The sequence below is a fragment of the Equus przewalskii genome, chromosome 15, assembly GCF_037783145.1.
Source record: "Equus przewalskii isolate Varuska chromosome 15, EquPr2, whole genome shotgun sequence".
In the NCBI taxonomy this organism is placed as follows: Eukaryota; Metazoa; Chordata; class Mammalia; order Perissodactyla; family Equidae; genus Equus; species Equus przewalskii.
Window position 1 is genome coordinate 81,345,369 of NC_091845.1, and position 25,210 is coordinate 81,370,578.

Genomic DNA, 25,210 nt, shown 5'->3' on the forward strand with positions numbered 1-25,210 from the left:
CTTTGATAGGAATGATAAGCCCTACACAGAGAACTATTATACATAAACCCATAAAGTCTTTACACATACATGGTACACAGCCCCCCAACCCTCCACCACACACTATGCATATCGCTTTGTAAGAGTCCTTGTAAAGTCTCTGTTACATCACGTGTTTTCTTAGAATTACCTCTCCCTCATGAGGCTCTGAAGTCAATGAGGGGAAGGACTCATCTTTATATAACCAGGGTCTAACAGGAATTGCAAATCATGTGACTAGAGAAGCCAGGCAGATCACGTAAAAGAAAAGCTGGATAGTGAAAGACCTTAGGAAGTCAAGGGACAGTGACAGAGTTCCCATTTCTTATCACAAGGGGGCAGCACTACCCAGGTTCAGCCTGTTTGTGCCTTTTCTATGAAAATGTAGGCTCAATTTACCAGATTTTCTGATTGCCTAACAATATGAGAAAACCAAGATTAAGTTATGAAATATCCTGATTTTTAAAGATTTGTCACTAAATAACTTGGGCTACAAGGCTGGCCCATCTCTTGGAAAACTGCTGTCATCAAATTCCTTCCTGTAGTAAATACACAGCTATATCATGGTTTCTGAGGATGGAATTTAATACAAGGGTAAAGGAGCGTCCTTAGAGAAGCATAATTGGGTAGTAGGTCTTAATGCTATTTTCCTGAAAACTCTCTTTGCATAATTTGGCTTTTTGTAGGAACTTAAAGGTGTCAGACCTTCTGAAGAGGATCTAGCCCATTGGCAGCCTGCACTGCAGACTAGCGAGGGTCCATATGCTCTGCAGTCAGACTCAGATGACGAGGTTAATGTCGTATTTCAAATAGAGAATACACAGAAACCACCATGTTTAAATGTTCGATGTTTTGCTTATATTTCTTGACTACAAAGCTCTGCTTCTCTTTTTTCCATTTAGCATAACCAACACAGATGCTTAATCAGAGCAACAACCATCTTTCTGACCAAAGGTAAATATATGAGCACATTATCTTCCTCTTGAGATATCAGAATACGTATATTTATTTAATATGTTTGTAACATCCCCCCAAATTATATTATTCTTATATTAGGAAGGTAACGCCTATGAACACTATCACATCTCTTACCTCAAACTCAACATCTGCACAACATCTGCACACAATACACGGACCGATAATCTTTAGTACATCCTCTCTCCTCTCATTTTGAACTGTAAACTTAGGCAGAAACGGGTGCCACATCTGAGTCACATAACCTATTGGTACACCAGGAGGAGCGTAGATTTCTAGCTATAAAAGCAAAAAGTTATATATAAAAATCATCATCATCATAATGTCTAATAATAACTCATTTATTGAACACTTCTTTTTTTTTTCTTTTTTGGTTAGGAAGATTGGCCCTGAGCTAACATCTGTTGCCAATCTTCCTCTTTTGTTTTGCTTGAGAAAGACTGTTGCTGCACTCACATCTTCTATTTTATCAATCTTCTTCTATTTTATGTGGGACGCTACCACAGCATGGCTTGATGAGTCATGCTAGGTCTATGCCTGGGATCTGAACCTGTGAACCCCGGACCACCAAAGTGGAGTGCACGAACTTAACCACCATGCCACCAGACTGGCCCCTTGAACACTTTCTAAGTGTCAGACACTGTTCTAAGCACCACTCAATTCATAATACATCCCTACTGGGTTGCCACTATTATCCCTATCTATAGAGGACGTAACTGAGGAACAGAGAGGTTAATTAAGTTGTACTAGATTCTCCAGCTACAAAGTGGGAAAGATGAGACACAAACTCAGGCAGGCTGTATGCAGAGTCTTCACTCTTAAGCTCTGCTCTAGTGGTCTCATACTTCTTAATTTCCATCCTTATGAAAAATGTCTAAAAATTTAAACTCCTTTAAAAGCAGTAGTTTAGATGTAGGAACACAGCTCTGATCCGTGGTGCAGTTTTCAAACAGGAGTGGTAACGGTGCGATCATGGAAAGAAAACGGGGCCTGGAATGTTGGCTCTGCTACTCAGCTGGGCACCTTGAGAATGCCTCCGTGTGCTCGTCCGCAAATGAGGGCTTCCCAGGCCCACTGTGTATGAGCAGACAATATAACACGTCAATGTGCGCTTTATACTGTAGCGCGCATTCCACCAAACTCTCAGTGTTTCCTCAGGTATTCCCAGGATAGATATTATTCCTAAGCTAAATGACATAGAAAACAAAATAATTCAGCATGAACAACTTCAGTTATCTTTTTAAAATAAACGCACTATTGGACTTCCAGTATCTGTGTGCTTGTATCTTTGTCTGTGTCATGCTCTCAGAGCTACCTATGTGCAACGACTAAGTGACCCGGGCAGGGCTGGTCTCACACCAATGGGGACACAGGCAAAGGCCAACTTTCCTATAAACTCTCTGTGCCCTGGCATCTCCCCTGAGATCCATGTTCTCCACCAATGGGCTGTCAAGTAATAGGAAGGAGACACCTGGTGTTTACGGAGCTAATGGTTCTCATACTAGTGTTTACCTCTTACGGAGGACTCAAATATATTAATTTTTTAAATGGCAAAATGAAAAACACAGAAGTTGAGATTTTTCAGAGGGGGCCTCTCCTAGGTTTGCTTCTTAGTAGGTTGGCCAAAATTGTGAGATGAATACATCTGTTCTTTCCTCATTCTTCTGTCCACTTGTTCCTGGGATGGTATTCCAGGATATTCTTTACGGTGCCCCTGTTCTGGTCTTGGTCAGGCCTCTCACGGTCATTTCAGATAAGGGATTTGACCAAGGTGCCCTACCTTCCCAGTTCTCCCAAAGGTCAAGAAGTCTGGTCTCTGAGTGGATGCTCAATCCCATGAGACACACTGCTCAGGGATACGGGGCTAACTGCTCACTGTTTGACACCTGCTCCTTTTCCTGCACAATTTATTCTCAAGCATAAACCAATAATTTATGGGCCAATTTCCCTTTAAGTCTAATTTGATTATACGGGTTCAACAAAAGGATGAAAACTCTTACCAAACTACCTACAAAGTACCCTTGTAATTGCTCACCGACCTCTTGAAGGCAGCAGGGGAAAAAGCAGCTGTTACACCTCAGCGGTCTCTGCATGGTTATGACTTCTTGGCCTAGATTATTAACAATCCTCAGGGTAAAAGGTCGAGCAGGCCCAAAACAATATCGGGTACAGCAATCAGTATCCTCCTTTGCAAAGTAAATCATCTGTCCAAAGCTGTTCTTAATTTCATATTTGTTTTCAGTTTCAAAACCTGTTATGACTAAAAACAGAAAAGAGGGAATCATTATGACCATGATGTTATAACAATATTGAATTTACCCCAAGATACTATAACATCTAGTTATGCCATGTTTAGTTGATACTTCAAGTAACACAAGAAGAAAGAAAAGGAAAGGTGTTTAGAGATGATTCAGACAGAGGAAAAAACGGCAAAGGGAAAGAAGGAGGGGAGGGCGTTAAGGCACAGAGACATTAAGAGTCCCTCTGGGAGACTTGGAGGAGCACACTCCTGTCCTCGTAATTCCGTAGGCACACGTCAGAAAGGCAGACTCAGCTGCCGAAGATAGTGCGATGCTGCAGATGGTCAAAGCCATGCGAGGTGGATGCAGAAGATGTCCACTAGCTCGGTGTCGTTTTCATATACTCAGTTAGGAAGGAGAATATAGGATGATTGCTATGTTTCTGCTTTATGAAATATAGCCAAGAACTGGTTTGAGATTTTATTTTACATACCATATTGATGGCTTATCTTTTTGCACCATGTTTGAGGGAAAGTAATGTACTTACCTTACTTACTCTCCATGTGAAGAGGGAGAGAGTGAAATGGAAGGTAGATTAGAACATCACGTGGGCCCAGGGCACCTGTGTTTAGCTCAGCAGCAGTTGTTCAGGAGGGGGAGACAGGTATTACACAAGGGGGAAAGGTGCTTGGCAACCAAGGCTGCAGCTCAGAACATCTGGACCACTGGCATCCTAAGTGAGCTCTGCACCTTAGAGGGTTCACCTCTCCACAGGGACACAGAGCAGTGTCAAGGCTGACACTCACGTCATTTCTTACCAAAGGGCTTCCCATACAGACCCACATGTAGGAAATCTCTCCTTGCTTGAGCCAGGAAGGAGCAATTAATGGTCCCATTTGTCCCTAGCCCTCAATAACTTGGGTCATAGGATGTCAGAGGCCACCAAAATAATGAGTGATTAAAAGAAATACATGGAGACAAAAGCTACTCTCTAATATCTGTGTGGATGGACTTTTAGTCAGATAGAGATGTCCTTCACAAATTCTATCATCATGACCTCCCTTAAGTGTCTTTCTCTGACTTAGACAAGCCTGCTCTGTCTTCATAAGAACTGCCCTTGACCTCAACATCTGCAGGTCTATTGTTTCGTGAGAAAAAAACTAACTGATTCACGAGATGGGATCTGTTATCTAACCGTTTCATTAAGTAGCTTAACCTCAAAAATGTTCAGCTTGCTCATCTATAAAATGAGGTAAACGGGCTTCTACAATCTATAATTTCCTTCTAGTTAAAAAAATGAAAACAAATAAAAATATGAATTCTATGGCTGTCTTTATTGTCTATTAAGTTTTGAATTGGGAAAGTTACAAGTGCTTGTCGTACTCTCAGATGCTAAAAATAAACTGAGTAATCTTCACCTCTTTATATTACTCATAATGTTAAAATATAGACTTTCAGGGGCTGGCCCCGTGGCCGAGTGGTTAAGTTCGCGCGCTCCGCTGCAGGCGGCCCAGTGTTTCGTTGGTTCGAATCCTGGGCGCGGACATGGCACTGCTCATCAGACCACGCTGAGGCGGCGTCCCACATGCCACAATTAGAAGGACCCACAACGAAGACTACACAACTATGTACTGGGGGGGTTTTGGGGAGAAAAAGGAAAAAAATAAAATCTTTAAAAAAAAAATATAGACTTTCAATTTGAGACAAAAAGAAAATTAAAGACATCCCTTTTTTAAAACTAAAGAATGATTAACTACTAAATTTGGAACTTACTTTATATTTCATGATTAATACATATATATTTCACAAATACATATAAAACTTAGAAGTCTAAAAACTACAGACATACAGTTTAGAGTATTTGTATATATAATGTATAGTGTCTGGTTTTGGGGGTTTTATAATCTCAAAAATAAATTCTTTAGAACGAAACGTTTAAAAAAATTTAGAATACAAATTATCAAACAACAAAGAGAACTTTTCCAGAGAAAACTTAGTATAAACAAACAAAAATGAGAACATTATAAATATCTAACAATGTAAATTAGAAGTAATCTAAATGTAAGAGGTGACAATTATATATTCTAACCAAGTCTATTACTATACTAGTAAAATTCATGTTATAATTTCTACCAGTGGAAAGGTACTTTGCAGAGAGGTGAAGAGGATTTGACAGATAGCTGCTAAAAACTAGCAAAGTTTTCACTAGACTCTTTATATCTAGAAGGAAGACACTACGGTTCATGAATCTACCCAGGCTCTCTTTCCCCTGGCAGGAGTTCTGAAACATCTAGCGGCTTCCTAAGTTTATGTTGCACCTGAGGAATGCTGGGCCCAAGCAGACACAGGGTGGAGTCATGCCCCATTCACAGGAGCAGGAGAGCTGTTCTGGGAAGCCAGGCCTTGAGGCCTGCTGGTCCGCCTCCTCCAACACTTCAGTGGCCCCAGATCCAGGGGGATGCTCCTCAGCCCATGGAACAAATGTTATAGGGTTCATCTGAGCTCCCAAGAGGAACTGTGGGCAGGAATACGATGTTCCAAAACATATCCATCCAAATTCAAAATGTTTATTGGTTTTAGAAATCTACTCAGGTAGCTGAACTATTGCATTTGGCTCTGTGCCAATCTCAAGGTAATCAGAAACCAGGCAAAAAGCAGCTGAAGTGATGGAAGTCAGGCAAAGAGAGAAACCACTGAAGTGACAAAGTAGCTTTGATTGGTTTCCTTCTAAGTTAGGGTCTGCACCATGAGGACAGATGCCCAGCATAAGAGTATTTCACCGCTTGACTCTTAATTTCAGGAAACCAGCTGCTGCTAATCATTATTTCATTAGCATGAAGAGAGGCATTTGTAAATGACCAGGTTTAACTGTTCCGCAGCAGGGACAGTGTTATATTGGTGGCTGTTGATATGCCTTTATCTGCATAAATGTCCTCTCTTTCAACAAATATGATCAATACGCTGAAGACTTACCTTCCAGAAGCTCAATTTGCTGATGAACCAGTATCTGATCTATCTATTATAGTAAAAAAGAATCAATCTGTAAGTATATATCACATGTTTTTAAGCCAACCAAATTAACATTAGTTTTTATATTTTAAAGAATGCATATAACCAATTACCAATATTATCAATATTTAATCATGGTTTATATTAGTACTAGGTGTAACCAAAGTTAATATAGTTTTAATTGAAAAAATATCCATTGAATGTGTTCACTATTAATGTGGGCAAATTCAGGTCAAATAAAATTGACTTACACTGGAATCCCTATAGAAATTAGAAAAAAAGATCCTTCTAGAAAAGGATTAAAAAATATTAAACCTTTTTATTCATTTAAAGAGCTTTTTCCTATAAATATGAAAATTTTTCTTTTTACTTATACTTGATATTTATTATTATTTGCAGTAGGTGATAACTTCTCCTACATATTTTGTAAAATCTTAATTAAGAAAAAAAATTGATTTAGGGTATTTCTTGGAGAATTAATGAACAACTAAAAGTTCTTACAGTATATGCTGTCCAAGTGCATTGTGGGAAGTTAAATTAATGCAAAGAGTACAAGAGAGACAACTCATTTACTAAAAACTAATTGAATATCATAGGAATATTCATTTATTTGTTTATAGATTAGACACAAAGAATTTCGTATTTCTACATTCCCTACTTGATTTCTAACAGCAAACAAATATGAAACCTCACATGCAGTACATTAAAATCCAGGATGTTTTCCCTTATTGATAGCTTAATAAAATTGGATCTTCAAAGAACAAAATCATCATAAAAATGTAATTGTGTTAATTATAATAAAAAAGTGAGTCACATTATACACAAAACATTAACTCCTTTTGTGGTACCCCTTATTGGAACTGAAAAATAAATTGAGTTTGACGTTTCTTTCCACCTCCTAGGTAATTATAAGAGCACAGGATCCAGAACCAAGATTCCAGAATAAAAAGCCATTCCCACTTCCTTAGTGTTTTGATGCTGAGCAAATTGTGTAACTTCTCTGGACCTCAGATTCTTCTTCTGTAAAATGGTGATAATTATAGCACCTATATATCATAGAGTTTCTAAACCAGTTAATACATGCATTACACTCAGGAACAGAGGCTGGAAAACAGTGCTTAATAAAGATTTGCTATTGGCTATTATCACAGATTCTGTTCAAGATCATGGAAAACACAATTTTCTAAGACATTTGCATTTTGCTTTAAAATTAAACCTGACCTAGAAGAATTAGAGTAATTTGTTGGCAAAAAATATTGTTTTACCATTTTGGACTTCTGTGAATCAGTCATTTATTAATCTTATTATGTAGAGTGGAAGCACGGTTTTATTTTTTTATGACTGTTTTATGTGTTTGAAATTACCTGACTTAAATATTCCAACCCAGGTGGACAGTCTGATGGAGGTGCTGGTGCTGGCATCCATGGTAGCCCTCCAGGTCTACCTGGATGATTATACACTGGCTGCTGCTGGACAGGAGAGCCCACTGGGCCAGCACCTGGATAATCAGCTGGTGGGACTGAGAGGCCAGCCTGGGGGCCAGAGTAGCCAGCCTGGGGGCCAGGATAGCCAGCCTGGGGGCCAGGATAGCCAGCCTGCGGGCCAGGATAGCCAGCCTGGGGGCCAGGATAGCCAGCCTGCGGGCCAGGATAGCCAGGAGGTCCTGGAGGTCCTAAAATAGGAACAAGCGAAATAATTTGTAACTGCACAGAAAAGCGGACACATCAACTCTTTGAGGATTACCCCAGTTATCTACCAAGTAAAATTTCAGCTCAGAAATCCTGTTTCTATGAAGCTTAAAGTGTGTGTTTTTACCTTTCAGCAATTTTTCAATGAAATATCTGTTTCATATCCACTTCTACTTTGAGGGTTTGGGACTGTGTATAGAGTTGGCCCACAACCTTAACCTTATCGTTCAAAACTTAGATGAAAATATGCTTGAAACCTAAGAAAGTGAAAGAAAATCAACAATGATTTTGAGTCACCTACATAAAGATTCTGGAGTGCTTTCATGGAAAAGAGAGATGACATAGAGGAGAAGGCCCAAAATAAAGGCTTTGAGCCAGCATTTCTAGGACCAAATGAGTCTATAAAAAATGATAATTCTAGAATTCTAACAAATGACATCTCCTTATGTGTAGAACTGGGGGTGGTTTTGCCCCCTCAAGACGTATTTGGCAAGGTCTGTTTTGGCTGTCACAAGTGGAGGGGAGGGTGATTCTGGCATCTGAGGGATAGAGGCCACGCATGCTGCTAAATATCCTAAATGCTGAGAAGAGCACCCTGGACAAAAGGAATTATTCATCCCCAAATATTGCAGTGCTGCTGTTGAGAAACCCTGGTGCCTGGTGTAGAGGTAAAGAGCATGTCATTCCTTCCAGGCCTCTCCAGACACTTGTCTGGGTTAACAGTTTCCCTGAAGTTCTAAGCTATGGTGTAACCCATTCCTAAGACCCTCTACGTGAAAAAAAAGTTCCATTGTGATACTTAGGTTACTAATTGAAATTTCACAATTTAGCACCTTTAGCTCTTTGGACAATACAATTTGAGAACCAAGGAAGGTAAAAAGTTATAATGGGCAAAATTGTCTTTAGTATTTAATAAGCACAGTAGAGAAAGAAATTTAATAAGCGTATACTATGTATTCCATGTGAATTTGTGATTACAGCGAAGCTTCATAAGCTTATATGAATGGCCCACAGGGTAGTAATTCCATAGGAACGGAATACAATTTCAAAGGACTGTATTTCATAATATTTTATCAGTAAAGGCTATGCAAAAGTTAATACCCAGAGTAGGCAATTTATAAATACTTTTAATGAAACACTGATGACAAAAATACATACATGATTAAAAAGACAGAAAAAAGACTAAGCCTCAATGTCTTTTAAATATAGCTTTTATAAGTCATTCCTTCTTAAAATGAATAAATGTTTACAGATGATCTATAATGTGACTGGCTCTGTTCTAGCGTCAGAGGATTCAGTTATCAACAAGGCAACCTGCTCTCAGAGAGTTGACAGGCAACTTCTGGGTGACAGAAAATAAATGTTTAAAAAAGATTTCAGATTGATCTGAGGGAGAAAATACATGGGGGAGAGGGCAAAGTATCACATAGTTACTGGCCCAGTGGCGTAGTGGTTAAGTTCATGCACTTCAGTGGCCTGGGGTTTGCGAGTTCAGATCCCAGGCGAGGATCTTCATACCACTCATCAAGCCAAGCTGGGGTGGCATCCCACATACAAAATACAGGAAGATTGGCACAGACGTTAGCTCAGCAACAATCCTCCTCAAGCAAAGAGAGGAAGATGGGCAACAGATAGCTCAGGACCAATCTTCCTCACCAAAAAAAAAAGAATTTATATGGGGACCTAAAAGATGAGAAGGGAAAAACTTTATGTGAAAATCTGGTAGGAAATGTTCCAGAAGAAAGGGAAACCCAAATGCAAAATCCCTGACTTTTGGAATGAATTTGGCATGTGTGAGAAAGAAAGGAACCCCATCAGGGAGAGGAAGACTAGAAACCATAGTCGGGGGGCCGGCCCCGTGGCCGAGTGGTTAAGTTCACACGCTCCGCTTTGGCAGCCTGGGGTTTCACCAGTTCGGATCCTGGGCGTGGACACGGCACCTCTCATCAAGCCATGCTGAAGCAGCATCCCACATGCCACAACTAGAAGGACCCACAAATAAAATATACAACTATATACTGGGGGAATCTGGAGAGAAAAAGGAGGGGGAAAAAAAAACAAAAAGAAGATTGGCAACAGCTGTTAGAACAGGTGCCAATCGTAAAAAAAAAAAAAAAAAAAAACTGCTGTCAGTAAAGACATAGGAGCAGGTCATCTAGGGAGCCCCCTAAAAGGGAGTTTGGGTTTTATTCCAAGCGTGACTGACAGGCCTCAGAGGATCCAAAGCAGAAGAGTGAGTTCCGTGATCTGATGTACATCTACAAGGTTTTTCGGAGTGCCAAGCACTGGGATTTAAAATGAGACCTGCAGACGCAATCCCTGCCGTCACGGCCTAACAGGAGCGAGAATGTTAGACCCTATGGCTCACTCTAAGGAAGGGGAACACCAGTGCGATGAAGTGAAACTAGAAATCAGAGACAAGTGCTTTGAAGGAAAGAACCAGGGTGTTATGACTACACATGCCAGAGGAAGCTGCTTGGATGGGGAGAGAGGAAGGGAAGGAGTTGGGGCAGCTTCCCTGAGGACCACCTTTCAGCTGAGACCTAAAGGATGCAAAGAAGTTGAGGCCAGCAGCGGAGAAAGAACATTTTAGAGAGAAGCTCTGGGATAGTAACAAGCATTAGGGCCTTGAAAAATCTGAAAACAGTCCAGTCTCCCTGAAGAGTAGAGAGCCAGGCCTAAGAGGCACTTAAGGAGAAGGCTGGGGAACCTCCAAGCAACTAACTTGTTTAAAACCACCAGACAACTATGAAGAACAGAAGCCAGAATTTGGAGCCTGACCCAGCCTCTCTATGCCCGTTTTCTCTTGCATAATGGGGATAATTAATAGTATTTACTCCATAAGAGTATCTGAGAATTAAATGAGTTAATCCACATTACGCACGGTGCTCTCGATTTGAAGCCGTCACTATTGTTAGCATCATTGTCATAAGACTTGAGCTATATGTGGCTTTGGACTTTAGATAGAAAGTTGAGCCATTTTTCTCACAAACTCTCAAGTCTGATTATAACCCAATTTAATTATGTATCACCTACTTTTAATTAGCTATGGGTGGATTAAATCATTCTCCAAGTGCCTTGGGTGACTATCATAGACTTGCTAATAATTCTCCAAATGCCAACCCTATAAGAATTGAGAGCAGCGGTTCTGAGCCTGGCTGCATATTAGAAGCAGGTGGGGAATTAAAAAATGACCAATCCCTGGGTCCCACTTTCTGAGCTTCTGCTTTAACTGTCCTGAGACAGTGCGCTGGTGCTAGCGTTTTTAAGAGCTTCCACAATAATACTTCAGGGCAGGCACCCTTGCGAACTATCAGCTTTGAGCCTTGCCGTTTTTCTAGCTCACATTCTTTTAATTGCAAACATCTGCGTGAGATCCTGGTTCCATGGGGAGATTTCCGGCTAGACACTTAAACAGACCGTTCAGCTCCCAAGCACATTTGCTTGCTCAGAGTAGAATGCAAAATGCATACACTCTTCTGCCCAAACCAGATTCCCTTTGATACTAGGTCCCCAGGATGGTTTCTCAAGATGTGGGTAGCTCACCTACTTGCAATCTGGGTGCACCATGAACTATGCCATTTAGGAAAGTTCTGGTAAATTTGATAACTCCATTTGTCTAAATGAAAATCTCTGAAGTCTTTTATGCATTGGTTCACAGGAAAAAATGTACTCCCAGTACATAGTGAGATGACTCAATTCCTTTTCTTAGAAATGCAAGATATAGTTCAGCATGTATACAAAAGTCAAGCTTTCATATGTTACCAAATGAAAATGAGAATTATCCCCAGGTGGGTACATTTCTACTGCTTACAGCTTCCAGGTTTAAGCAGTTGTCTCTTTTTGGTGACTTTCACTGAATACAATTAACCTTAGCTCATACGTGACTCAAAAACATCCAGGGACAAACCTCCTGAATGTGATTACATGATTCCAATGCTCAGAACAGATGGAGAATCAATAAAATCTTTTATTTAATAGATGTATTCTAGGGTTTAATTTATGTGCAACCTTGTATTTCATTTGCTAAATGTAAACTCTCTATTGTTTTTATTAACTCTACATCTTTACTATCCTGTATAAATAAAAATTTCTTTTATAATGATACATAGTCAAAAAAATCAAGAACAATTAGGCTGCCAAGTTCACCATTGCACTTTTAATAAAAAGCACTGCTAAAAGAAGTACACATAGATGGACAGACAGACAGACACCCTTTGGAGAACAGCAATAACTGATTAATTTTGTTTTTTTATTCTTTAAACAAATGTTTTACCTTGGAATGCTGCCGGGGGATATTGAGGGTGAGACCCAGCTGGTAAATTTCTTCCTGGCATGTCTGCAATTCAAGGAGAGGGAAACATATATGGAAATACAGAGAAAGAAAAATGCATTGTCCTTCAACAGCTTTAATTTGCACGCTCTTGTGCTGTATTGAAATAGACTGAAGTCTTCACTTAACAAAAGCTGTGCCTGTCATCAGAGTTACTCGGCAGTGGAATCCCATTTCAAACTCCCTTTCGGATAAATGAGGCAACGGGGTTCCTAGGGCTGAATTTCTAGTTTTCAAATATGCCCAGTGGTGAGCGTTTACTTCCATACACTGATTTTGTTGGTATTAGAGAAAATGATTGTTTTGAAACCACATATACACTGTGAAGGAGATAAATGAAACTGGTTGGAGGTGAGGATGGTAATGGAAGAATTATGATTATAAAGATTTCGATAATCATTGCTATTGACAAATTGAAGTGGCAAGCAATAGGATATATTGGAGTATATAAGGAAGCCATTTGGTGTAAACCTAATTCGGCCTGACTTTGTTTTTTCCAAAAGGGCCTGACTGTGGCCGTTGAGCATGCATTGTATATCTGCTTTAAAACATTTCCTATGGCAAGAACAAATGGCCTTAAGATAAAGCTGCAATTTCCCCCCACATTGGCATTTCCTTAAGGATAATCATCTTTCCTTAGGCTAGGAACTGATTGCTGCACTCACCTTTCACCACCCAGCTCACCTGTGACCACCCAGCTGGAGACAACAGACCTGCCACCCTGCTGTGTTCACTGAGACAGCAGACCTACCTGCCGTGTCCATCAATTGCTGTGCCCACAGAGCAGTCTGGCGATTATTGTAAAACGGACATTTCAATCATATGTGAAACATCCTGTTTGGGGTATATAACCACTCTGTACACCTCACTTCTTTGGTGCCCTTTCTTCCTTCGGGAAAAAAGGCTCCGGGCCATGGTCCTCAGATTTCAGCTCAGAATAAACTCTCCCAGATTTTCATTTATAGATTGGTTATGGATTATTTTTGTCAACATTATACAAATTATTTTATAATATTTAAAATAATGCATACATTTCAGTATCTAAATATCCTTTTTATGCTTACTCTGCAACCACTCCAATAAGGTTGCACCATAAGAAATCCCCAATATTTGACTAATTTTGACCTACAAAAATCACAACCGACAATTACAACAATCTAACATAGTAAACTTTGTTATCTACTAATCAGTGTGTTTTGAATAATCTTGATATATGTACATGGTTCACTCTCCTAGACTTCACATTTGTGTTTCTCCAGTCATTCATTTAGTAGCCACTCCAGCCAGATGATAAATACTTACTGATATCCTCCTGTGTCACCCCTGAGTTAGTCTCTGGGGCTACACTGGCTCTGCCTCCACGAAGTTATGGTCTAGCGGACATTACACTTATACCATATTCTCCTCTCTTTCCTCATGGCTCACTAACTCTAGATTCAAAATAATTTCTTTTGGAATCATGGGGACATGGCATCAATACAGAAGAAAATGTGTGTCAAACTTTCAATCCAATACATTTTCTCTATACTTATCTATCATGAGCCTTCAAAGACCACTCAACGCATGTGGTTTCAGTGCGAAGGCTGGATTGTGGGCCCCCTTTCTCCTCCGTTCAATTGGCTTCATAATAACCTCAACAGAATGGAGTCCACGGAGACTCTGCAAATTCAGGTGACAGTGAACCCTCTACTTCAATCAGCGCTTTTCTCTGAAGGGACACTGCGACATGCATCGAATTATCACAGATCTCTGAAATACCACATGTCATTCCATCCCAGCCATTCCCTTCTGTTTCTGGGCTTCAGGTAGTGGCCTAGCTCCTGGTTTTCTAGCTCTCGAGATCACATCCCTCACTCCCAATCTGAGTTGGAAACTACAAGATCAGACTCAACAGATCTCAAGGAAACACACTGCAAGTCTGACTTAAAGACATACCTTAACTGATATGTCACATTTTGGCATCTCTTAACAGATACTGTTGTTTGACCAAATACACATATGCATAAAGGGGTTGACAGATTCAAGATTTTAGGAGGTTTTGGTACCAGAGCAATGATCCTGGTTTCAGAAATTCCAGGGGGAATTCACATGGAGAGAAAATAAGTTAATGGGCAAGGAGTCAAGTAGACCAAAGAGTACGTGAACTATGGATGGATTTCTGAATCCAGGAAATGCAACTTAAAATAACTTACAAAAATCACAGGACTATCACATTGCCTTAAAGCTATTTTACTTTTACTTCTATAGATATGTATATTTACATACATACTTACACTTTATTTCCATTTGTGCACACATATATACACACACACACACAATTATATATATGAAGCTGAGTTAAAAGATGATCACAGTCAAAGGAATCTTTCTAAAGGGATTTGCAGCATCCTAAAGCATGTAGCAAATAAGACAGCTTAATACTATATAAATTTACATTTAGAAAGCTTTGAGTTTTGTAAATAAAATTAAACTAATATAGCAAACATTAAGAGAAGAGCACGAAACTTCATGAAGGAAAGCCGAGGTTTCTGTTCCTAACAACTATCTGACGTATCTAGCAAGGCTGACATTGTGGTGATAGGTAAACATCTCTTTCACCATTGAAATAAAGAAAAAGAGAGAATATAAATCCTTTGGAAAACAGGATTTTGTTTTTCTTATTTTCCCCAAAATGTATTGTTTTTCTCTTCAGAACCTTAGATTTTTAAAAAGAGAAAGTCTTCTATTACATACTTGGTCAAATACCCATCTTATTTAGAATTTTCTTGAGAGAAAAAAAGCCAGAACATAGTGATTGGTATTGATTTAAATCTATTCCCATCATAACATATTCATATGTTATGAAATATATATCAGGGATGTATCTGAGGATTTTATTACAGTGGATTGACATATTAAATCTATTATCTGTTAATTAATATGATCTTAACAATTGCTATGTATATAAAACACACACAGAAAAGGGAAAACTGATCTGGATGGACTATAGCATAAATTATACAACAGATTTCATAGTAAGCCTAAAATTTCTTAGGTTTATCTAAGGCTTTTCTATTTTTAAAGGAAAAATTAGTGGTAGTGGATATTTGTGTACATCTCTATAATCAGCGCAGTGAACCAGACTGGATTCTGGAGCGTGAACAACACAAAGCAAATTACATCCTTTCAGAAACCGAATAAAACATTATGACAACACATTAACAACAGACTTAACGTTAGGAGCAAAGCAAACACTCAAAGCAAATTACTTACTTTGTTTGTCCATGATTTAAGAGTCTGAAAAAGAAGACCAGATATTAATACGTTGTCTACAAATTTACAGGTCAAATATGACTGCTGAAACAAGATACTCTGACATTATACATATACATAGGATACTCCTCTATTCACCTAGTCTACCCGAATCTGGTCACTTAAACCCTTTGGCCTTGACCCTATTCCTCACTGCTGCGGCTCTGAATAGGACTTTAGAAGTTGTGGGTCAGCCCAGGATGGAGGACAATTTCTAAAAGCTTGGGAGGATAGGGTCCAAGGAGGCAGAGAGCAGGAAGGAAACACTGTGAGCCGAAGATCCCACCTGGTAATCCAGTTAAATATTGGAGGCTTCCAACCTACATAACCTAAAGTGAGCACGTGACCCAAAACCCTGTACTCAACCTCAGGGCTGGGCTCCACTCGCGGTTCAACTGGACAGACAGGTTAGCTACCAGGCCACACTACTGCAAATATCTCTGAATTCCAGGTCCCGTGGACGTGTTCTGCCCAACGTGAACAGTGAATCTGAAAAGCCCTGACCCTTTGTTCTAAGCCTCAAGACATGCTGTTGGCCAGGGAATGCACGCTCAGGGGATGTCACAGCTGTAGCACCATGACAATCACACCGAAACTTTGTGTTTGCTTATTTCTAAGAAAAGTAATAATAAAAAACATTGTACTCAGTACTTCTGTCTTCGAGAGCCTTGATCCCATCCTAGTCTTTCCCACTCCTCTCCGGCCACTCTTTTGCCTCTCTTCACCTTAAATCCCAGCCCCCATACGCCTGTTAATTACAGTTAAGACATGAGGCAAAACCTCTGTTACCTGACTGTTCTATCTTGGACCCACACACTAACGTGAATCAGCCCTGCCCTTCCCAAGCCATCTCCAGTCTTGGTGCCCCTTTAATAACTCCTCCTGCTGCGTCACCCGAATTGGTAAATAAAAGTCAACAGATGCCTCTATATTCTCAACTAAAATGTGGTGTTCCCAAGAAGAAACCACATCCTGCCTCTCCTTTCAATTTTATTTCTTTATCGTTGCCTACTTTAAGCATAAAATTTCATACTCTGGTAAAACTCTTAAGAACATTTCAATTATAGTCACTTCTTAATTATATATACTCAAGAAGTTCAGTAATGGTTGAATAATTCAGAATGGGTTTACTTGGCCCTGGAATAAAGCAAAAAGGTGGAGTTACTGATTTTATTTCTTGGCTTTTCTTAGAATAATTGTAACCCAAGTTTTCCTTAACTCATCAGAAACCAACCACTGTGGACCTCCTCAGGCAAGAAGGGCAAAAAGATTAAAATTTCTGTTTTTCTGTAATTAATCTATAAGATGTTCAGTAAGCTAATAAACACATGTAACCAAAGGAGGCTAAAAGTTTTCCTAGGCCACATTTGTGTAATTGGGTCTGTCATGGGAAGAACTATAAAAGGAGAGTAAATTCATACACACCAAATGCCAGGATTATTTTCGTCAACTTCACATTTCCATGGTCAAAGATTATACATTAAAAGTAACACCCATTACCTCACAATATGCCAAGAGAACCTTAACAGATATATAACATTAAAAGACTGAAGTTCTGGAGTAGAAATAGGTCATATCCCTTAATTAATACACTGGACTAAACATCTCTGAAGAGTTTAACTATCCCCTGTTGCTCCTAGGACACCACTCTTTAATATGATTAGTTAAAAAAAATATTCTATGGCCTTCAGCCAATTTAACAGCAATTTTAAAGAACTATTGTTTCCATCATTCTCCCTTAGCCTACAATGGCAGAAAGGCACTCATTTCAAGGACAGATCCTGAGTAACACCCGGAGAAGGAACATGGGCAAGTTCTTCCATGTGGAGGGGACTGTAAAATTATTAAAATAATTTTTTTATTTAAAAAAATTAAAATATTTTTAATTGAAAAACATTTTTTTCTTGTATTTAGTTGTTTGAGCCTGGGAAGTCCCGTGCCAGTCGGAAAGAAAGGACATGCCAGAAAAAGAGGAAATTCATAAATGCCTCTATGCATCATATTAGGAACAGGTGAGGCTTGTCAGTGATGACACTTCACCATACTTCCCCAGTCCTGGCCAAATGAGCACCAACCATGCATACGAGAGTATTTCTCTTCCACGGCGTCAGAGAGCATTCCCTCCTTGCACAGAAATCCAAGGAAGCAGAGCTAGACAGACTCTGAAACAGCACTCATTTGTTCATCTTTGCTCTTTTCCTCCCTATTTGGTTACGATATTTTGAGTCAAACTATAGGTTTGTGAAGATGAGTATCTGTTGGCAAAGCCACTGCAGAACAAAGTCTGGGTCCTCACTTTCCTGCAGGTTTTAGAATTCTAGCAATTACATGGTATCTCAAGCATGAAAAATGCTATGTCACAAGCTCTGGTGCAGAATGTTAAGTGACAGGTGTACCTGCAGGTGTGCCAAATGGAATGAAGCACGTGTGGAATAATGATACCCACCATGTTCATCCCCGTACTCTCTTGCTTGCTGTCTTAAGGATCTTTTGATTTCCTCAAACTCAATGGGTTATTACAAGACATAACGTCACTCAGTTTTGGAAATGACTGGGCTGAGTCCTGGGTAAGTTAATTAGTGAATTAATTAACATAATAACTATTTTTTTTTTTGGTGAGGAAGATTGTTGCTGAGCTAAGATCTGTGCCAGTCTTTCTGTATTTTGTATGTGGGATGCCACCACAGCATGGCTTGATGAGCAGTGTGTTGGTTTGATGCGGGGACAGCGAGCCGAAGAGTCGAGAGAAAGATTTCTTGGACTCTCAAGGTCTGGCAGTAGTGCTCTTTTATTTAGAGAATAGTATGGAATAGCATGGGGACAGGACCCATGGGCAGTCCGAGCTGCTGCTGCTGCCATGTGTTGAGGGTTAGGGCTAAATTTATAAGGCATGGGTATGTGACTTATTTTTACTGGAAAAAGAAAAGATGATGTAAAAAGTCATTAAATGGTTTCAGTGCAGATGGGGTCTGGTTATTGTGTGGTCGTATAACTTTAGATACGAATCTGGTCATACAGATCGGCACATAGGTGAGGATGCCCTGGGCTTCTCTACCTGGGGCAGCCTTAATCCATATCAGGTTCACTTAGGATCCAAACCCATGAACCCCCAAGCGGAGCACATGAATTTAACCACTATACCACCTGGCCTGCCCTGACATGATAACTTTTTTTTTTTTAAAGATTTTATTTTTTTCCTTTTTCTCCCCAAAGCCCCCCAGTACATAGTTGTATATTCTTCGTTGTGGGTCCTTCTAGTTGTGGCATGTGGGACGCTGCCTCAGCGTGGCTTGATGAGCAGTGCCATGTCCGCGCCCAGGATTCGAACCAACGAATCACTGGGCCGCCTGCAGCAGAGCGCGCAAACTCAACCACTCGGCCACAGGGCCAGCCCCCTGACATGATAACTTTTAAATAATGCCTTCCACGACTCTTAGTAGGAAACAAATCGAAGAAGACTTCCAAGAAAGAGAAAATCATATTTATCCTGTACTAAAAGAAAAAAAATCTCTAATAAAGTCATATTATATATTGTACTGTTGGAATCTTCATTACTTCAGGACAAACACAGATCTTCAAATTATAATCTGATTAACTCTGTTAGGTGAGAGCTTCTGAAGAGATTGAAGCATCATATGCTATATACATATAAGTATAGCTCTGTTAAAATTACTCTCTCAGGCACCATAAGTCCCCTCCTGCTCCGGGCTATTTGGTAATTATACACCTCCACCACCACAAAGAAAGGCAAGCGGTGCAGGTCATCCAGTTATGGCTCCACAATCAGATGACAGTGACACCCTCTCACCCATCTCTTGGGGGCCTGGAATTTCTCTCTTCTTGCTTCCAAAAAGTATTAATATAAAATCTGGAACCCACGGGGGAAGCATCCCTAATTTTGGAAGATCCTAAAACTACTATGCCTATAAACTAGGCATAAAGTTGATTTGGATTATTTACCCAAATTTACTTCTTAATCGCCTAAGAACAAAGCAGTTAACATTTTTCACAGAGTCCTAAGATGGGGATATATGTTCTGAATTATTTTAGCAAAAATGTTACTGCTCTAAAAACAATCCCAGAATTCTATGTCCCTACCTTCCCATGAGTAAGTGAGAATGAGGCACTAGACCAGGGAGGAGGAACTGGGCACAGGATGTGGAGAGCCAGCGCTTGCTGAGCTAAGACACAAATTAGAAAATTTCCATGTTGTTCAGCTCATGAATGTAGGTCAATTTTGTGCATTTAAAAACATTGAGTTGACATCTAAGGACAAAAACATTTCATCTGATGAACTGTGGTTGTGGTAAAAGACAAGTAGACCACAAACAGATAAGTTTACACAAATAGGTGGGCCAAGATGGTGAGCATTCGAGTACACCAGTCCACCGGACAGGAAGGCTATGGGCGGAGGTGGGGTGGCTGCGGCCAACGCATAAATGCAAACCGGGTAACGGGAGTCTTCCTGTAAAATCCACGCCTGTATTTCAGGCTCATGGAAACAAAACAAATACACTCAGAACCATTTGGATAGCATTTTATCGTAAACCTTGGAGAAAAAAGTAGACATTACATCCACTGGGACGAACTGAGAGAGGGGTGGTCAAGTGGTCTACAAATCTAACAAGTAACCCAGAGACAAAGGAAACACAAACGAATCTTGACGTCCCTTATCATAGGCTGGTTGCTTTATACTCCTGAAAAGCCTCTGCTGACAACTCAGAGCCCCCTGACATGGATCCGTTGTTTCCTTTCCTCCTTATAAGTGAGGAAACAAGGCCCAGAGAATAAATGATCACTGAATGCTCAGAGCAGCTGAACTACAAGGATTCAGGACTCAGGTCCTTTGCACTCATGTCCTTGATCCATTGAGGAAAAGAAAGACATTTTCCCAAATTGTCAAGTTTCTTTGAAACTTGTTAAAAAACTATCTTTATGATATCTTACGTAACATAGAAAGCATGGAATTTTAAATTTACTTGTGGCCATTTTGTTTTTACTAGGCCAGGCGAAAATTTTTTCTAAGTGCTTATTAAATTCAAAATTTGGAAAATGAAAAGCACAATTGTTAGTACTGAGTAACTACCGTGCTTCAGCTTTTTAAATTTAGCACTACTCAAGAAAGTGCAATACACACACATATATAAATGTATGTGTACATATATAAATATGTATGTACATATTCACTCAGTATAAAGCTTGTGCCTTTTTTCAAAGAATGATTAAAGGCCTAGAGTATGTAAGGTACTGTAACAATCACTAGAACAGAAATGACAATTAACAATACATGATTACAATACTCTAAGTATGATGAATAATCATAATGATGTTTTAAGAAGGAGTTATGGGGCACTAATTTAGATGGGGGGGCTTGTCAAGAAAGAGATCTGAGAGCAGAAAGAAGTCTAAATTCAACCAACCAGGCCATGGAGGCGTGTGTGGTGTGTGTGGGGGAGTGGCGTGGTGGGGAGGCATTATAGCCAGAGGGGCAGAGGGGACTACACAGGTAGAAGTCCTGTGGCCAGAGGGAGCCTGACTCATTCAAGGGAACGGAGGTCTGTGTGTTAAAGAGCAAAAGAGGAAGAAATCATCAGACATGAGGTGGAGAGGTGTACAGGGGACAGTTCTTGCACCATCAATGTCTCTCCACCTGCTCTCCAGCTCTCGAAGGCGAGATCATTGCCTGTCTTGTCCAGGACAAGAGACTTAATCAGTGCTCGTTGATTCAACAATGTGTGTACAGTTTATTTCTCTCCTTTCAGTTGGAAAGAACAGCTCCCTCAGATGCAAAGGCTGCTCAGTCCACAACCAGCCACTTCACATGGCACTCCTCTACCCAGCTGTGGAAATCCACTCACTTCCCTTTTCACTTACTTTTTATTTCATTTCCTTCCACAAGGGTGTAAGGCAGCATTAAGAGAAAGTTCTGCTGTTAAGTAAGTTCAAGGAAGAAAAACTGGTACCTGAAATCACCTGACACTTCCTATGATGCAAGCGACACTTGTACTAACCATGTACCTCCTATTGCTAAACCTGGAACTGGGAAGTGGCCAGGCCATGCCTTCCAGTAATAACTCTGTAAATCAGATCACAGGAAACCAGATAGTGAGCTTGGGAAACTAGGAACTTTGTCACAAAGCAGGAAAAGTTAACTGAGTATTTTCTGCAGTGCCAGTCATGGCTCTAAACACATCACACTAATGCATATCTTCCTGTAACTCACATGTCAACCTAACATATCTGACTGTAATTCTTGTAACTCTTTCTAGTCGTTCCACAACTTCAGAGACAGGCATGGAAGGGGTGTAGAGGAAGAAACCGGCGGGGAGCCCACAGATAGTAAGGAGCAGAGGGAGGAATCAACTCCGGCAGGTGGGCTCCCAAGCTGACACTCTCAGCTTCTCTGCTAGAAACCTACTGTATCTTCCCAATTCTGGTGTTCCACGGTGCCTAGCACAGTTTTGGGCTGCAGCCATACTCCTAGTTAATACTGTTAGATGTTACAGCTAGCAGGCTCTAGTAAGCATCCCTTCTAATCCCCCCAACCTGCTGGCAGATACCCCCAGCCCAGGTTCTTGCCATGATGCAGCGCTGCTCTCTGCTGCGATAAGAGATGTACTAAGCAAAGTCGAGCCTGCAAGGCGGTTTCAGGCAGGACAAACCTTGTCGCTGGGAAGGTCCCAGGACTGGACAGGGGTACCGCCGGCCCAGCTGGGACCCTAAGAGGAGCCCCGGCTCCACTTCCGGGGTCGCTCCCCGAGGCCAGCCCCCATCCTCTACCCCGGGCGGCCTTGGGGGGGGGGGGCGGGCCGGAGGGTCGTTCCACGATCTTCCCCGGAATTGCCCCCACAGGAAACTCGGAGCGACCTCGGGCGAGCCCCCGGCTCCGGGTTTCGTTTCCGGATGGGGCGCGCACGATTGGGCTCGCCTGCGCCTACCTGGTGCCCGCGCTCGGGCCGCGCCGCCCGCTGCTCCCCGCGAAGAGCCGCTCAGTCCTGGGTGGAGCGCAGCGACGCACTGGACGGCCGCAGCACCTGGCCCTGGGGAAATTACTAGCCGGGAAGGTGGGGTGGGGTTACCGGCCCTATAAGCCGGAGAACTTCCTCTTCCTCTCAGGGGGGCGTGGGCTGCTCGGAAGGGACAGGGGTCAAGCTCGTTTTTCCTTATGGTCCCTTTTCTCTTTCGCTTTCTTGCTGTCTCTGTCTCTGTCTCTCCACCAAACGATGTTAACCCCTTTTAAGAGTCAAACCGACCAGCTGTGTTTAGAGTGTTTAATTTTTCCAGGCCCTCGACTGGAACTGAACTGAAGGATTCAGTGATTTTTTTTTTCTTTTAATGTTTTAGTTACGAGAGGAACACAAGATCCTCCAAACAATAAAGGATAGTATGGAGGAAAGCGAATCTGACCTTCTGCACCCCCTACATTTCTCCCCTTTACTTAGCAGACATTTGGATGTTTACTAAGAGAGGTGAGGTGCCGGGAGAGAAGAGCGTTGGAAGGGAGCGGAATAGAGAAGGAAACAGAAAATAAGACGGAAAAAGGAAGGAGGAAACCAAGCCACTTTGGTTTAAATCCCGTCTCATCTCTGTGACTTTGTGCCAATTGCAATATCTGTGCCTGTTTTTTAATCTGTTAATGAGGGTAGTTAGTATCTACAAATAGGTTTTTTTTTTTTTTTTTTTTTTTAAGGAAGATTAGCCCTGAGCTAACTGCTGCCAATCCTCCTCTTTTTGCTGAGGAAGGCTGGCCCTGAGCTAACATCCTGCCTATCTTCCTCTACTTTATATGTGGGATGCCTGCCACAGCATGGCGTGCCAAGCGGTGCCATGTCCACACCCAGGATCCGAACCTGTGACCCGGGCCGCAGAAGCAGAACGTGCACGGTTAACCTCTGTGCCACCCGGCTGGCCCCTAAGCATAGGATTTTTATGAGGATTAGGAAGTTAAAATATACAAAAAGTTTTCTGTGATGCCTGCCACAAAGTAAGCACTCAATGAATATTGTTATGGATACGTGAGTAGATACACATGTACATAGTGGTTTTTTACATAAATAGGATTATTTTCTGCAAACTGTTCTCTGATATGCTTTTCTGAGCTTACGATGCATTTTGGCAATCTCCTTGTCTTCAATACAGAACTGTATCGTTGATCGAACCTTCCAGGGGCAGTTTGTTTCCAGTTTCACAATTACAAATTATGCTCTGCTCATCATCCTTGCATCTTTCTGTACACACTACAGAAAACCTCTCTCTGTTCTTATGCCAATAAAGTTTGAAAATGCTTGTTTTACCACATCTGGGTACTTCCTGAAGATCACTTCTATATGTTTGCTACTCTGATTGGCAAATGTTACCCTATTATTGTTTCTGTTAATTCTTATGTTAGTGATATTGAGTTAATTTTTCATCTGACTACTGAACATTTTACCATTTTGTTCTGTTATCTGTCTGATACTATTCAATACGGAGTTTTCTGTTGGATCGGGATGTTTTTCCCCTTGCTGATTTGTTGTGCTCACTATATAATGTGGATTGAATCCCTCCTCTATTAAATAAGGTACAATTCTTTTGCCCAGTGGGTCTCTGGATTGTATGTTATTTAACGTTGTTTCCACAATACATATTTTTTTCTTTCTTTCTTTCTTTTTTTTTTTTTTTTTTTAAAGATTGGCACCTGAGCTAACATCTGTTACTAATCTTCTTCTTCTTTTTTTTTTTCTTCTTCTTCTCCCCTTTAGCCCCCCAGGACATAGCTGTATCTTCTAGTTGTAGGTCCTTCTGGCTGTGCTATGTGGGACGCTGCCTCAGCATGACCTGATGAGCAGCGCCATGACCACGCCCAGGATGGGAACCAAGGAAACCCTGGGCCGCAGAATTGGAGTGTGCGAACTTAACCACTAGGGCACCGGGCAGTCCCCATCGTTTTCATTTTTAATCATTTTTTCCTGTATTTTTCACTTTTGACTTCTGGGCTTTGCATCTTATTTCAGAAAGCCTGCTGTACCCCAGAACATCCGATATGATTTCTTCCTTGGCACTAATTTATTCCTAATTGCTGAAAGTTGGGATTTTCTAGTTATCTTTTCATTATTTATAGCTGTTTTGTGGTTCAGGAACATGCTGTGAATGGTTTCAATCTTTGAAATTTTTTGAGACTTGCTTTATGGCCCTTCAGTACGCAGCCAATTTTGTACATATTTTATAATCACTTGAAAAATAAATGTACTCCTCAGCTGTTGCATATGGTATTTTATTTTTTCTATTAAGTCAATTTCTTAATCATGCTGTTATTTAGCTGATATTTTGTTTACTTGTTCTATTAATTATTCAGAGGAACATTAAAATCTCCCACTCTAATTATAGATTTATCTTTTCTTGTTTTGACTTTTTCCCATATATTTTGTGGTTATGTGATTAGATAAAATCTACAAGTAGTTATATTATCCTGGTGAATTGAGCCTTTATCATTATAAAGTGTTCCTCTTTATTTCTAGGAATGCTTTCATTTTCTCCAAAATCGATGCTGTTCTTACAAGTTCAGAATTTTGCAACAATGTATATATCTTTCATCAAGGCCAAGAGGGGCCAGTCCCCTCTGTCTTCTTGCCTCCTCTGTGGTGGCGTTTACTTCTCTTTCATGTTACAAGGTGGTA

At 40.7% G+C, this 25,210-nt stretch overlaps 1 protein-coding gene across 3 annotated transcripts in view; it reads right to left on the minus strand.

The window, feature by feature from the left end:
• The window catches only part of PLSCR1 (phospholipid scramblase 1), a 31,603-nt gene extending 8,821 nt beyond the window's left edge, over positions 1-22,782 (minus strand). The window contains exons 1-7 of one of the 3 annotated variants that reach the window (XM_008524536.2): positions 22,493-22,782; positions 15,516-15,539; positions 12,207-12,269; positions 7,607-7,914; positions 6,207-6,249; positions 3,033-3,253; positions 1,111-1,272 (exon numbers count right to left, since the gene is read on the minus strand). In XM_008524536.2, coding sequence (XP_008522758.2) covers positions 1,111-1,272; positions 3,033-3,253; positions 6,207-6,249; positions 7,607-7,914; positions 12,207-12,269; positions 15,516-15,528 — 810 coding nt within the window. In that variant the 5' untranslated portion in view covers positions 15,529-15,539; positions 22,493-22,782. The remainder of the gene's footprint in view (positions 1-1,110; positions 1,273-3,032; positions 3,254-6,206; positions 6,250-7,606; positions 7,915-12,206; positions 12,270-15,515; positions 15,540-22,492) is intronic. The other 2 variants (XM_070577598.1, XM_070577597.1) reach the window with 2 other exon arrangements.
• Between the last annotated feature and the right edge of the window lie 2,428 nt (positions 22,783-25,210).